We start from the raw sequence: 13,835 nt of genomic DNA, 5'->3' as shown, positions 1-13,835 counted from the left end.
ATTGTGATTTAATTAACAAAACATAAAAAAACTAAACGTTCGCATCTTCGTTCAAAAAAAAAGTGGTAAATTTTTAGTAACTTAGTGTTTGTATGTTAGTACAATGATTTTACGGAAATGAATATCCTATAACTTTTAGGTTGAATTCTTACTAAAAATGTATAGAAATTTATAAAAAAACGATTGGAATCACACTGAAACTTTTATTAATTATGTCCATATTTTTAATGTTTTTCACAAAAACGATTTGTTTAAGGTAAAAAAACATCAGTTTAAACGTCTTATAATTAACCATTAAGTCAATGAAGTTACCCTGGGTAGGCGTTTTAATTGAATGATGTCATGTTTACAAACTTTCACTTTTCTACGTCATTGCACTCAATAATTCGGTTAATAAAAAGACAAGCGTTGCAGTTGTAATGACGTGAAAATTACAATAACGACTTCGCTTTCATTTGACGAGGTGACAGGAAACAGTTTTAATGAGCGAGTAATGCGTCCGGTTATTTTTTGAAAAAGAAGATTGTCGGCAGCTGATTAAGCTAATTGCACAAAACATGATGTGCTGACCTCACTTAACTGTTTGTTTTCAAACTCTTTATTTGCCATTTCAAAAAACTGCGTCAAGGATACACAATTTAAAATTAATGTCAATTGTTATCTAGATTAGTAGCTAAGTTTTACTGCATTAATCAAGTATATAAATGTGAAGCAAATACTTCAGAGAGTAAATCATTAAATGCACGGAGACATTTTATTTCAAGTTAATTGTACATCAAACATTGTGCAGAACTTGCTCTTAACCCTGCCTTTCGCTGTAAATCAAATATAACAAACGATAGTATAATCTATTATTGAGCTTAAGTTTTTAAGGGTTATTACAAATGTAAAATTTTATAATACGATTAAATTATAATGTCTTGATTTGTGTTTTGTTGTATTATTGAAACCTTGAAGACTACTATTAAAACTTTAAATCTAATTATTTTATACACTTAGCTCATCAATAAATATATAGTGATATTTTAAAACAAAACTCTACTTAAGTGTTTAAAAAACACGAAAACAACTAAATTTATGAGTGTTACTAGTATTACGTAAAACTATTCTTCTCAACTAACTTGTCTATATTGTTCGCTGATTTCGGAACATTTTGCGGCAGTCCGTGTCCGCTGGGCATTTGCAAACCAAGAGTGGTAGGATGGGGCAGCATTGAAGGATTGAGGCCGCTGCCTTGTGGGTTGAGCATGGCCGGGAAGTTGGGGAGACCGGTGCCGGCGGATGAGAACGGGAGGAGCGGGTTCATTCGGAGGTGCTGCGACATTGAAACTGCGATCGAAGTGGCGTAGGGATTTATTGCAGGGTTCCTGAAAGGTTTGATTTTTTTTGAGGATGAAATTATTTTCTTGTCAGTTAGTTGTTAACAAAAATCTAACCACGGAACGAGCGGATTAGGAATTTGTCCGAGTTGCCCGGGTAGAGAGTACATTTGCTGGGCAGCCATTCCTGCTGTAAATAAAAACAAGTAACTAAAAAAATGGTTTACAAGAATAGTAAACGCTAAAAAATCATGTAAATTTTGTGTAAATCATGCATTAACTATAAAAGTGTAAACATTGGACAAAAATAACAAAAACTTACAATAAAAAATATGTAACATGCTTATACAGCAGTTTTTGTCAGAAAAATATACTAAGTAATCATAAAATTATCTTCCTTATCTGTTTAGCAGCAATTTTGTTAGCAATAGCTAGTTAAAGTTTTTACTTAAGTCAGCATAAAAAATTAAACTTTGTTTATAAATTTTATAATAAAATAAACAAAGTTTTACACAAAAGTTTAGTTAATAATTTCAACTAACCAAGGGCTTTACTTTCGGCTGTAGCTTGTGAAGTGGCTTGTTGGAGTAAGTATTGGGGGTTTATATGGGGATGGTACGGTGAATAAGGGTAAGTTGTTACCTGCAAAAAGTAACTCAACTTTGTTAAAGTCACTATACAAATGTTTTGGTTTCTAAAAACAAGCACACTCAATTAAACATGTGAGAAGATCAAAGCTGCCATTTACAATATAGTGATTAACAGTAGTGATGTTTGTGATTGCATGTATCGTTTGATGCTACTTTTTGTTTGTTGTCGACTCAACAACTTAACATTGTCCTTTAAACTCTTGCGCAGCTTACTTACATAGAACAAAGTAAATTCAAACAACTTACTAAAACCAATGCTATTGCCTATTATATAATTTTAACACACATTTTTTCTAAACAGTTAAAAAAAAAGATAGGAATAAGTCGAAAAAGCTTTACAAATGTAACAAACACTACTTTTAATTTTAGAACTAAAACACTTATTAAAAGTAAATTAATAGATATATGGATATACTAAAACTAAAGAGCTAACCAGTAAATAAAAAGTGTAACGATATTTTTAAATTGAAATATGTCAATATAACACAAACTTTTTTTTTCAAAATTAATACTGTAAGCTTTTAAAACAGTGTTCAAGTATTATATAGATAGAATAACTTGCCATGAAATTTAAACAAAACGAGAACACGACATTATTGACAACCTAAATCATAAAAAAAAAACAACAATTTTGTCAAAATGTTGGTAAACAAAAACTAAAAAATTTACAGTTACCGATGTTTTAGTTGCGATAGCATAAATATTTGGTTTAATTGTGATTATAACGAATTTGACAAGTTTGCAAATGGCAGGCTGATGCATTACAGCGAAAGTGTTTAGAACGCTAAAGAACACTTTGCGGTTTGATCAAAACGCTGAAAGTGCTTCCGTTTTTGCTAGTAATTAGCATCTAAAATGTTTTAAACGAAAACGAGCGCTAAACGTTATCTTCAATGCTAACACGGCGTATTGTGCCGCCCTCTTAACCTTTGCGACAGTAACATTTTTGTCAACATAAAAAGTTAAACCAAGTCCACTCAGCTTTACAAACCGGAAACTCGCCACGACACTTGTATTGAAAAGGGGCGGGTAATGAAAAGAAGAGCAATTAAGCGAAAACTGTAGAGGCTTTCATTTAAATTTCTTAAGCTTCTCTGCTGCTTTGTTTTCTTGTAGCAAGTTGCGTGCTCGAAAGTCACCAAAGGCTTGTTGCGAACAATGGCAAATGTTTCGTGGTTTTTGTACAGGCAGCTTTTCAACGTGGACTTAAGTGGATCAAAAACTTTGACGCTCAACTTCTTAGCCATTCAACGTACTCGGTTAAAATTCAGCCGCACGACTGCGCCCGAGAGCAGTTAACAAGCCGACACCGCATAACTGTTGTTTTAACATAACCATAACTTCATTTTTGTTTATTTATCACAAGTTTTATTTGCCTTGTAAAGTGTATTTAGCAAGTGAATGTTTTGTTGGTTTAAAACTAAAGGTCTAGTAGTTTTGTAAAAGTACAAAATAAATTAAAACAAAGTATTTGATGTATGTTAACCAGATAAGACAACATTGCCTGTCAACAATTAGAATTTAGTAATTACTATTTTTTATTTAGAAAACTTGTAAAGTATAAATAAATACTTGAATAACAAAGAACATAGTTGTTTTCCAACAATTTAATTTTTTGAATGTATAGTTTTAAACTAAGTTTTAAAACAAAAAGATACAGTTTTAAATAAATTAAAAATACATAGCTAATATTTTGCACGAAGCTTTACTTTATATTGCATTGAAACAATTTTGAACGTAATTGTTACACTTATTTCAATCAATATAATAAAGCTGACAGCTAATTGACAGGCATAAAATTAATTTATTTTACAATAGAGTATGCATCAAGCAAAGCTGGAAAACCGACAGAAAGAAAATTAAGATGGCGATTCCACAATTTCATGCTATAAACAAAACTTCATATAATTGCCCGATCCAAAACTTGAAAAAACAGAACTAGATTCTTTTTTTTAATGTTTGTTTATGTTCAGCTATTTTATGCTAATTAAAAAAGATCCTCAACTCATGTGAAAAACCTCAAAAAAATTAAAAAAGTGCAAATTATAAAGTTTCCCATAACTAATTACTGTCCTAAAAAAACAAACTTTCATCGAAAAATGACGAATAAGTAGAGATAAAACGACTTAGTAAGAAAAGTATTTAGAAATATAGTTGGAATAAAAAACCAAACGAGTGATAAAACCTATTCAACCGAAAAAAGGAAGAAAAGGATTTGTTGGCCGAGCAGTAAAATGCTTAATTTGTCACAAACTTGTAATGCTAGAAGAGTCAAGCAATAAAAAATATGTCTTTACAAGATTTATTTGACTACCAATTTAAACTGAAAATTATTTTCGAAAGAAAGTTTTTTCTTTATTAGCCTGAAGCAACACAATGAAATCTATTGTTTCAAAAATTGCTGGTAAAAAAAATGCGTACACTGAAGCGTTTTTTAAACGATAAAAAAGTAGAAAATTGTTTTAAAGTAAACTTCGTTACAAACACGTAAATAATATTAAAAAGTTGTTTAACAGCAGAGGTAGGTGTTTAGAAATCTGTATTTTTTTTAACGGTATTAATGATATCACCAAAAATAAGCTATAAAAGTTTTAAAGTTTATTGAGTAGGATTTTTGATTGACGAAATATCGAATAACTATAAATATTAGCATCTGACGTCACAAAAGATCTATGTTAGCTTAAGAGTTGTGGATGTTGGTAAGATGTCAGTGTCATCGACCCTGTAAATTTTGCAATGGGTCAATGACCCTTTAATCTCATCAACGCCTCCCTAACATCAGTCATTTGCGACTCATCGCCAAAATACGAACAAAAACACTGTTATCACAAATTCATGACGTAATAATTAAATTTCAGCTGTGGGAAGTTTTGACATAGATTCTTATGCATTAAAAAAAAAAGAGCGCGGGAATTGACCTTATAGAAAAAGAAATTGCGCTCAAATAACTTATATTCATGTTACACTGAAATTTCATACTTTACGATTAAATTTTGCTATATACTGTATTTAATTCCTTGAAAAAATACTTTACTTATTTTAGCTGTTTGTTAAATTTAATTTGTCATCTAAAACCTAAAAAGTAAAATATTTATTAAAATGAACTTTTTAAATTTCAGTTTCAAATAAATTCCAAGACAGTAGCAACTGGCTTATAAAAACTTTGCCCAATGAACCGAGTACAATATGTTCGTATAAGAGACTGCTATCAATATTGTTTACGTCTTCCTATCAACTGCGTGTTAGTAACCTGTCTTCTTGATAACAGTTCACTTGGTGTGTGAAAATCATAAAACCGGTAGAAAGCGGAAGAATTTTGTAGTTATAAAAACGACCACCTATATAGGTAAATAAAAAGTTTTGAGTTGTATGTACAAATAATAAATGTTTTGTTTTTAATTTTTTGAGACAGTTTTACGCTTTAAAATAATATAAAATTATATTAATAGAAAAGACTTTCTAAACTGCAACAAAATATTTTTAATACAATAAATTTTAGAAAATAATTTGATAGATTGACATACAAATTGAAACATTAAACATATTGTATTGATGTATACTTTTTTACAAACAAAAATATCTTAAACTAAATTTTATCAGATTTAATCAAGTAAAGCATTTGTTTTATCCGTAGTCTTTGACGCTGTCAAAATAAGCACAAGATTTTTATCTTTTTAAACTTACATGATAATGCCTGTTTAATTAAATTTACTTACATCCGGTTATGAAAATGATTGAAAACTTAAAGTGTGCTTTTATTCCAGGTTAAGTTAAAATATATCGAACACCATAAAAGTATCAATCGAAAAAAAATGTAAAAATCAGCCATAAGTTATTCAATAAAAAAAATAAAACAATAAAAACATTTTTAATATTTTTTTTTCTTAAATTAAACAGTTCGAAACACGTAGCACACTACCTGAGAAAATAAATTTTGTGTAAGTAATAAATCTTTAGATATTTCAAACGTGTATGAGCTAGTGCGCATCACTAACCGTTTGCACAGTTCGATACAAAAGACATTAATTTCGACCCTATGAGCTTATGTTGGTATATGCACAACTTAATTACTGTAAACTAGTACATTTATCACTGGTTTGACACTTTTTAAATTATGCATACTTCTAAATTAAGCGGCGCTCTAGAAGCGAATAAAACCGTAATTACGTTTTCCGCTCGTTCAAAACGACATTTGTTGCTATCGCTATTATTTTTGTTTATTCAAGGAAGGTGCTTTTCTATTTGCTCCTTCAATAAACACGCAAACGCAAAACAAGCAACGTGTTTATTCCAAACGCTTAACCGTTTCGTGCACACAAAACCGTCACGAATGTTGCATGTTTTGTTTTACCTTAAGGTTCATTATTATATTTAAGCTATCGTCTAACTTTTTAAGAAATGCACCCGCATAAACTTTTATTGTAACAACGTGCAGTAGCAACGGTTGTTTACATTATGAACAGAAAGGTTGTTAAAGCCGAAAAATAGCAGACATCTTCATTTTTTATTTTGCGCCGCGAAGAAAAAGATAAACTTTTTCAGTTACGTTGTTGCGCAAATAAAAATTTCTACGTGTAAAACTATGTTTAAGTGTAATTTATAATAAAAATGGTTAAGCAAATTGACTTATTCAATACTTGTTTTTATGCTAAATAAAGTTAAAAAACGTAATAGTCAGCAAACATGGTTATATAAATATTAGTTCATAAGATATCAGCGACAATTTTATAGAATAAGCAATCGGGGCAGGAATGAGAAGTTAATTTTTGATAGAACGGTAAAAGCATATAAAGTTTATTTATTGAGAGCTACCGCGCCAATTTTACGGAATGACTTTCAAGTTTAATATTTTGTCGTGTTAGCTCATTTATTTGTTCATTTCCACATATTTCGCAGGCGTGAAACTAACTAAATGATGATCATGCATGAATTATACACTTTTTACAGTATTTACCGAACGATCAACGCCTCAAAAATTACTGAGGTTTAATTTATTTTCAAGGGTTAAAGTCCAAACTTCACTACTCTACCTTACTTTTAAATAGGTTAAATATAATATTGTAACTTGTTTTAAATTAAACAATTTAAAGTTCTCGACTAAAATGTCTTTAAGGAGATTTTCCTATATGCAAACATAAGAGTGAAACATTGTTTTGTTAGTAATAAACTGTAAGAATAAAATAGATAGGTTAAATATAACTAATACAGCGAAAAATTTTTGATACAATATAAGTTAAGCTTTTTTATTTAATTCTAGAGGTGCAATCAAAATGAAACCATACAGAATTTTAACCATTTTAAAATTTTGTTGTTTAATTACTGCTAGCTACTGGGAGATTTTGTTAGTTCGACTTAGTTAGATCTAAGTACAGTTTACACTATATTGGTCAGTCATATGATTTTGTAAAACAATAGTACTTATCCATTAATACAAAAGAAATGCTTACAATAAAATAATACGTCTGTTGATCCTATAAATATTTTAAAATGTTTTGAATTGATAAAAAATATGTTGAAACATTTACAAGGTAATACCAAAATAAGCTTAGTTTTTAAAATAGCAGCGTTATCGTAACAACGAACTTTAAAGCTTCCTGCCCGGCCTGGGTGATTTGCATGGCCGTAAAGATAGGCGCCTGATAGTCTGGCTACTAATTCACCGATTAATTGACACTCACTATCACGTTGCAATGGTGTTAAATCGCTGGTTAATACCCAAACGCGGCGGCCGATACAAATGTGTGAACAGCGCGGCGGCCAATTTCGAAAGGGTTCGCGCCCTGCATGAACTGAACAGAAAATACGTTCGTGTACCACATGTGTACTGACGCGTCGGCTCAAACCTCTACCAGAGCAATTTTCACGCCTATTTAAATCTTGTTAACTCGCAATACAGTTGAAAAGCCGTAGAAAATACCATCGACACAGCTGACGTTATTTTTAATGTGAAAGTTTTGTCTGAGGTTAATGTGTGATATAATATATATACTATACAAGTAATAAAATAAGAAATAAGTTAGCTTAAGATGTAAAAAAAAAACGTTTTTTATAAAGATACGTTGAATATTTTCCATAAAAGAGTTATGAATTCAAAATAAAATATTGTAAAAATATTATTTACAAAATCAAAACTAAAACAATAAATACAACAGAAACCACAACAAAATACCAGGCCAAATACAAAAACTATTTGATCACGAATAAACTTAATTGGCAGCAACGTAAGCGAATTGTGCGTGAAAAACCACCAATCCATCATTAGACACATGTGATATACATGACTTGTAATAAAGTGAAGCGAGCTGGATTTTATCAAATAATTTTAAACTAGTTGCATCTGCTGCTTCAAAGCTAGATTTATGAGTTTAAAGCAAAAACAATTCATTATAACTAAATGACAAAGTGTGCTAATAAAGTATTCATTTGGTAAAAGAAGTAAAATTTTTTTTTTTAATGTTATAAAAAATATTTCCCATAAATTGTAACTATTTAAAATTTTAGACTTAACAAAATACTTTTAAAAAGCAAGAACTTAAAGATAAAGCAAACAACATTTTTAAATTGTGAAAGAACATAAATAAACTAGTTTTAGTAAATGTCTATCGGCAAAGTTCTTTCCATTCATTGGACCAGTATAAAATGAGATGTTAGAACTAAAATGAAGTGCTTTTAAAAACCTCTAAAACTTTACTCGCACAATTTTTTTCAAACTTCAAAATGTTAAGAGAGATCGTATGGTTTGTCATTAGACTCAAAGTATCACATGCATCACAATTCAGCTTCTTTGCGGGAAAACTTAAGTTAAGTTTTTTTTTTGACAAGGTTTGCAAACGATTTATCTCAATTACAATTTATTAGTTTTTTCTTACTTTTTATGCGCAGCAACTGATAAACGGTTAAAAGTTCATCATTGAAGTGCAAGACAAAAACATAAAATTAAATTATTTTTGAGGAAGTACGCTTAAGTCTAAATGTGCAGTGCGCACGTTAATCAATTTAGAAAATAAATATTTCTATCAAATGTCATTGTTGAAAAAATGATTTCAAGATAATACATTTGTTTTCGTAAACTTTAATAAGTAGCATTTTTTTTACATGTAAATTCTAAGTTCAATAGCAACCTTGTCTATTTCATAATAAATAAACAAATTTTAAATACTTAAATTTTCACTCGTTTCAAAAAGTTTTTAAAAGTAATACTAATAAAATTTAAGGGCTTTTGATTTCATAATTACAACAAAGATACGCATCAGAAGCACTTGACAAATTGAAAAGTACCAATTTATGTACTTCAAACAGATTAAAAACAATAGCAACGACAAGATTTCAATCAACACGGCTTGTTTCCCATCGTAACCGACCTAAAAAACTGACAAAAGCAATCAATTGCATAGCAATTAAAATAAAAATTTTATTTATGTGTAATTAGCTGAAAAACATAAGTGTGTACTTGATGTTTTTTTTTGTTTAACCATATAAAATTAACATAAAAATAGTGCATAAAAAAGCAAACATGTAAAAACACATTCGATGTTTTGATGTACCAATTATAAACCAAAATTTCTTACAAGTAAAAATAAAACTAAAAACAGTAGTAAAGCTACTTTAACTTGTATTATTTCAAATAGTAAAATTTATTGCATGTTTAAATCTTCACCATAAATGTTTTCTTTTGTTTTGGCTTTGACCCAAACCTTTTATCTTATATATCAAAAAAAGCATTTGTTAGCAATTTTTGAACTAGCTTAAATAAAAAATGTACAACACTGTAACTATATGGTTTAGATGAAATTAATATAATAAGACTTCCTAAGCACCAAAAAAGTAAGTTTCTCATGTACTCTGCGTTTCTCAAAGTTCACAGACGGATACTTGTGCAAACAAAATGAAGTAATACGTGTAGGCACATTGAGGCAATATACGTGCGGTTTGAAACGCGAGGTGCATAAATGTATCTCAGTTGTTAATCTTCCGCAAATCACAGCAAGCAGCGCATTGTTGTAGATAAAACAATAAGATGCAGGGACCACCCACCATTCAGTTTGTTTATTAACACTTTTGAATTGGTCGTTCTTTGTTTTCGTTTTAAACCTGCTAAAACATCTCGCTGAAAGCATACTTTTGAGCTGTGATGTTGCGGGATGTTTCATATTAATCAACATAAGAAATAGCTGAGAAACTAGACAAAACTTCCAGACATGATTTAAAACGCAGTCGACACTCGAATTATTATTAACATTTTCTTTTCAATTGATAAAACAATAAAACATAAGAATACAAAGCTAAATTTGTAGTACTCCCATAAATTTCTACAGTTTATTATATCTAAGTTCATTGTATGTAAATATTTTGTAAAATTTTGATTCAGTGAAAATCTGAGTTATGAAAAAAAGAACCTGTAAAACTAAAGTTTTTTTTTAGTAATTAAGTTAAGTAAAGGTTAAAAAGGAAGGTTATCAAGTTTAATTTAAAAGTAAACACAAAGAAAAATTAAAGCCAGATTTTTCCCTGATAAGTCGTCATTACGTTGGCAAGTTTAACTAGTACTTTTGAAAATACAGTTTTCTTTTTTACCATTTTAAGTAAATCTTATAATTAAAGCTTAAGTTTTAATTGATGTCGTTTCGAACGTGAAAGCTTTAAATCCGCTTGACTTGTATAGAAGTAGTAAATTAAAACTATTTTTTACGCGTTAAAGGTATCTCTGGTTTTCGACTGCATTTAAACAAAATGTTTTTTTTTTAATCAATATGCTAATAATATAAAAAATTAGTATATGATTTGTGTCATGTCAAAAAATTTAATAAAAGAAGCTTTGATTTTATATTCTACACATTAGAGCATTCGCCAAAAAGTAATAAAGCATTCCAAAACTATAGCAAACAAATTGAAAAATTACACAAAACTTGCGTATTTTTGAACGCTCACAGCAGGCAAAATCACTCATCGTATCCATTGAAAAGTTATGAAATTGGCGATTTAACACGAAATCTCAACGTTTTCAATATTCTATTGTGACTAACACGAAGGCACCGGTTCCGCACTGTCACTTTTGTGTGACTAAGTATGAGCTTTAAACACAAAATTTATAGTGTACAGTCGACACGAACAAAAACGCTAAAAATGTTCTGTTTCAAAATAAAAGCTGTAAATACTGTATAAAGCTACGCAGAGGGTAGCGAACACAACAATTGTGTAGGTAATTTTTCTAAGTAAACTTCAGAGCTGAATAGATTTACAAAGCTTATAAAATCTACTAAAATATTATACTAAAAATTGTTTATTTTAGTTGCTGTTAGTTCATGTTTGAATTAATTAAATAAAAAGAAAATAAGTATAAAAAATTTCCATAAATTACTAATAAGAGCAGTAAAGCAATTCTTTAGACAACAAAAAAAGGTTAAGCCGATGGAAAAGAATAAGTATAGATTAGTTTAAGATAAGTTTGAAATTCACGGTTTAGACATGTTTATCGAAATCAACTTGTTTCTCTCACTCTATACAACCAAGTTAGTAAGTAACACAGCAGACTTGTTCGTTAGATATGAGTTAAAAAAATAAATTTCGAGTAATTTTCATGAATGCAAGCTGCTTCATCACACTAGTAATTGAAAAGTTGTAGTTTTGATAGCATCTACTTGTAACAGTTATGATTTTACTGATAAGTATATTCAGAGCATATGTAGCAGTACCCATTAAAACTCTTAGAACTTATTTCCAGTAAAAATAAAACTGAACAATATTTTATTAAGAAAAATAGTGAGAAATTAATTTAATTGATAAAACTATTTTTTTTCATCCTGATTAAGTTGCTAAAAACTTTTATTTATAAAAATAAAAAGTTAACTACAACGAAAGAGATACTTTTAATCAAGAAAGCCATTACCACCTGTTTGTTTTAGTTGATGTGGTAGAAAAGCAACGAGAACTAAAAACAATTAAAACATGTAAAAATTAATTACTTTTATTATTACAATTATTGCCAAGTACAACAAGTTTCAATCAATAGTTAAATTAAAGTTTTTGAGCACTTGTGTGATGGTTAATGCTAAATCCGGTTGTTGCTTCTCTTAAAAGATAAAAAGATCTAACTCGACTTGACTTTTAAGGCAAGGGCGAACATTTTGATAAAAACTTTAAAAGTTGAGTGAAAGACTTGACTGAAAAAAGACGTAATACAAATTTGTATTAAGTTATATGTTTGAATTCTAGTTCACCGTTCTTATCATATACACTACGAAAATTTAATTGTATAACTTATTTGTAACATTAATTACCATTAAATACTGAACATTACAAAACTTATATTTGAACAATATCCAAGGCAGGAGTCTGAAAAAGTCAACTAAACTTTGTTGATTTAACAGCTTCCGCCCTTGCTCAAGCACCAGCAAGTAAAGCTATTATGAAATTACAATAAAAACTTTCGTAGGATGGCAGAGCAGTAGACAGCGCTTAAAACTTGGCGTGTCATTACCTTTTTTTGTTTGAAATTCATAATATAGATTAATGGAAGGAATATTTTATTTTTATCAATTTTGCTGTGTTATAGATACAACAGCCTTATAAAAATCAAGCAGGAAATCAAACTAAATTCAGAATGTATTCAGAATAAATTCAGTAAGTAAACTATTTAGTCAAGATAAATTTTCAGCAATAACCTTAGTTCTATTTTATCCAGAATTAAAGAAACTTAATATTTTGCTTATACATTACCAATTGATAAAGACGTCATGAGATAAAGCACTTTAAAAGACCAGCAGTCCTTTCAGTATATTGATATACCTTCTAATTTTTAGTTGTATTTAGTTACTAAAATAAAAATTGTTGAAAAAGAAAGCAAAACCTAAAATATGGACATAAATAACTGTTTACTTAAAAGGGTTGTGTATTAGGTTTCAACTTATGAACTTTTGGCACCAAGTGAAAATTAAATAAAATTTATATGAGTAGCAACACACAAACTTGCAAATACTTAATATACATTTTTAGACATAAAGTATGAGGATAGAAATTAGTTAAGAAGTTAATTGCTTGATTTCAAAAGTACAAATTAGATACAATTGTAAACAATTATTTATAAGCAAACGAAGGAACTCAAAATGACATTAAAAAAAAAGCTAAGTAGACAAAAGCTCAGCTTGCCACCGCAGTAAATCATTGTATTAAATACAATCAGCGGAAATTGGAGTCAGGTTACTCTGCATGAATCGTTCATGCAGTCATCTTTGTAATGGTTTCAATACATAAGATAACGCAACGTTACAGCCATAACGGGAAGTATAAATAACACCCTAGCTGTTTTGCTTATAGTCAAAGTAGGCAGATAAGCGTGATAACTAAAAACATGCTGAGATAGCATTTATTTTATTTATCGATAAACGAAAACTAATAACTAATACAGTTTATTTCTCATATTGTTAATCTAACAAAATTATATTTGAAAGGGTGTCTATCCAGCGAAATAAAAAATCTATAAATCATTTTGTTAATATTAAAACAAAAAAGTGCTCATCTCATGTTTGAACTTTCAATCGCCTGATTCTGCGAACTTTTACTTTCAAGCAAGTCTTATTTTAAAGTTAAAGAAACAATAATTTTTATTTATTTTAAGATAGTATTTGTACTGTCACGAGTTTTAATCATAAAAATTAAAAATAAATCAAAACCCTTTGAACCTAGACTATGCAAGATTTAAAAAAGATTTAAATTGCATATTTTGTTTAGAACAGGTTAATTAACTAGGAATCAAAAAGTTATATTTTAAAATTACTTTTATAAAACAAAATCAAATATGATAAAAAAGTAAATAAATATTTTAAACTAGCTTTATTTATTTATAGATAATAACAAACATTAAAAAATT

General features: G+C 29.0%; 1 protein-coding gene across 2 annotated transcripts in view; it reads right to left on the bottom strand.

Moving 5' to 3' along the window:
• LOC145830280 (uncharacterized) overlaps positions 1-13,835 on the bottom strand; it is a 32,274-nt gene that overhangs the window by 5,541 nt on the left and 12,898 nt on the right. Inside the window, exons 4-6 of one of the 2 annotated variants that reach the window (XM_082938234.1) lie at positions 1,862-1,961; positions 1,437-1,509; positions 1,122-1,367 (exon numbers count right to left, since the gene is read on the bottom strand). In XM_082938234.1, the coding sequence (XP_082794360.1) occupies positions 1,122-1,367; positions 1,437-1,509; positions 1,862-1,961 (419 nt within the window). The remainder of the gene's footprint in view (positions 1-1,121; positions 1,368-1,436; positions 1,510-1,861; positions 1,962-13,835) is intronic. The other variant, XM_082938235.1, reaches the window with a different exon arrangement.

Source organism: Thalia democratica, chromosome 2 (genome assembly GCF_965202585.1).
Source record: "Thalia democratica chromosome 2, ktThaDemo2.hap1.1, whole genome shotgun sequence".
NCBI lineage: Eukaryota > Metazoa > Chordata > Thaliacea > Salpida > Salpidae > Thalia > Thalia democratica.
This window is presented reverse-complemented; position numbering and strand designations above follow the sequence as displayed.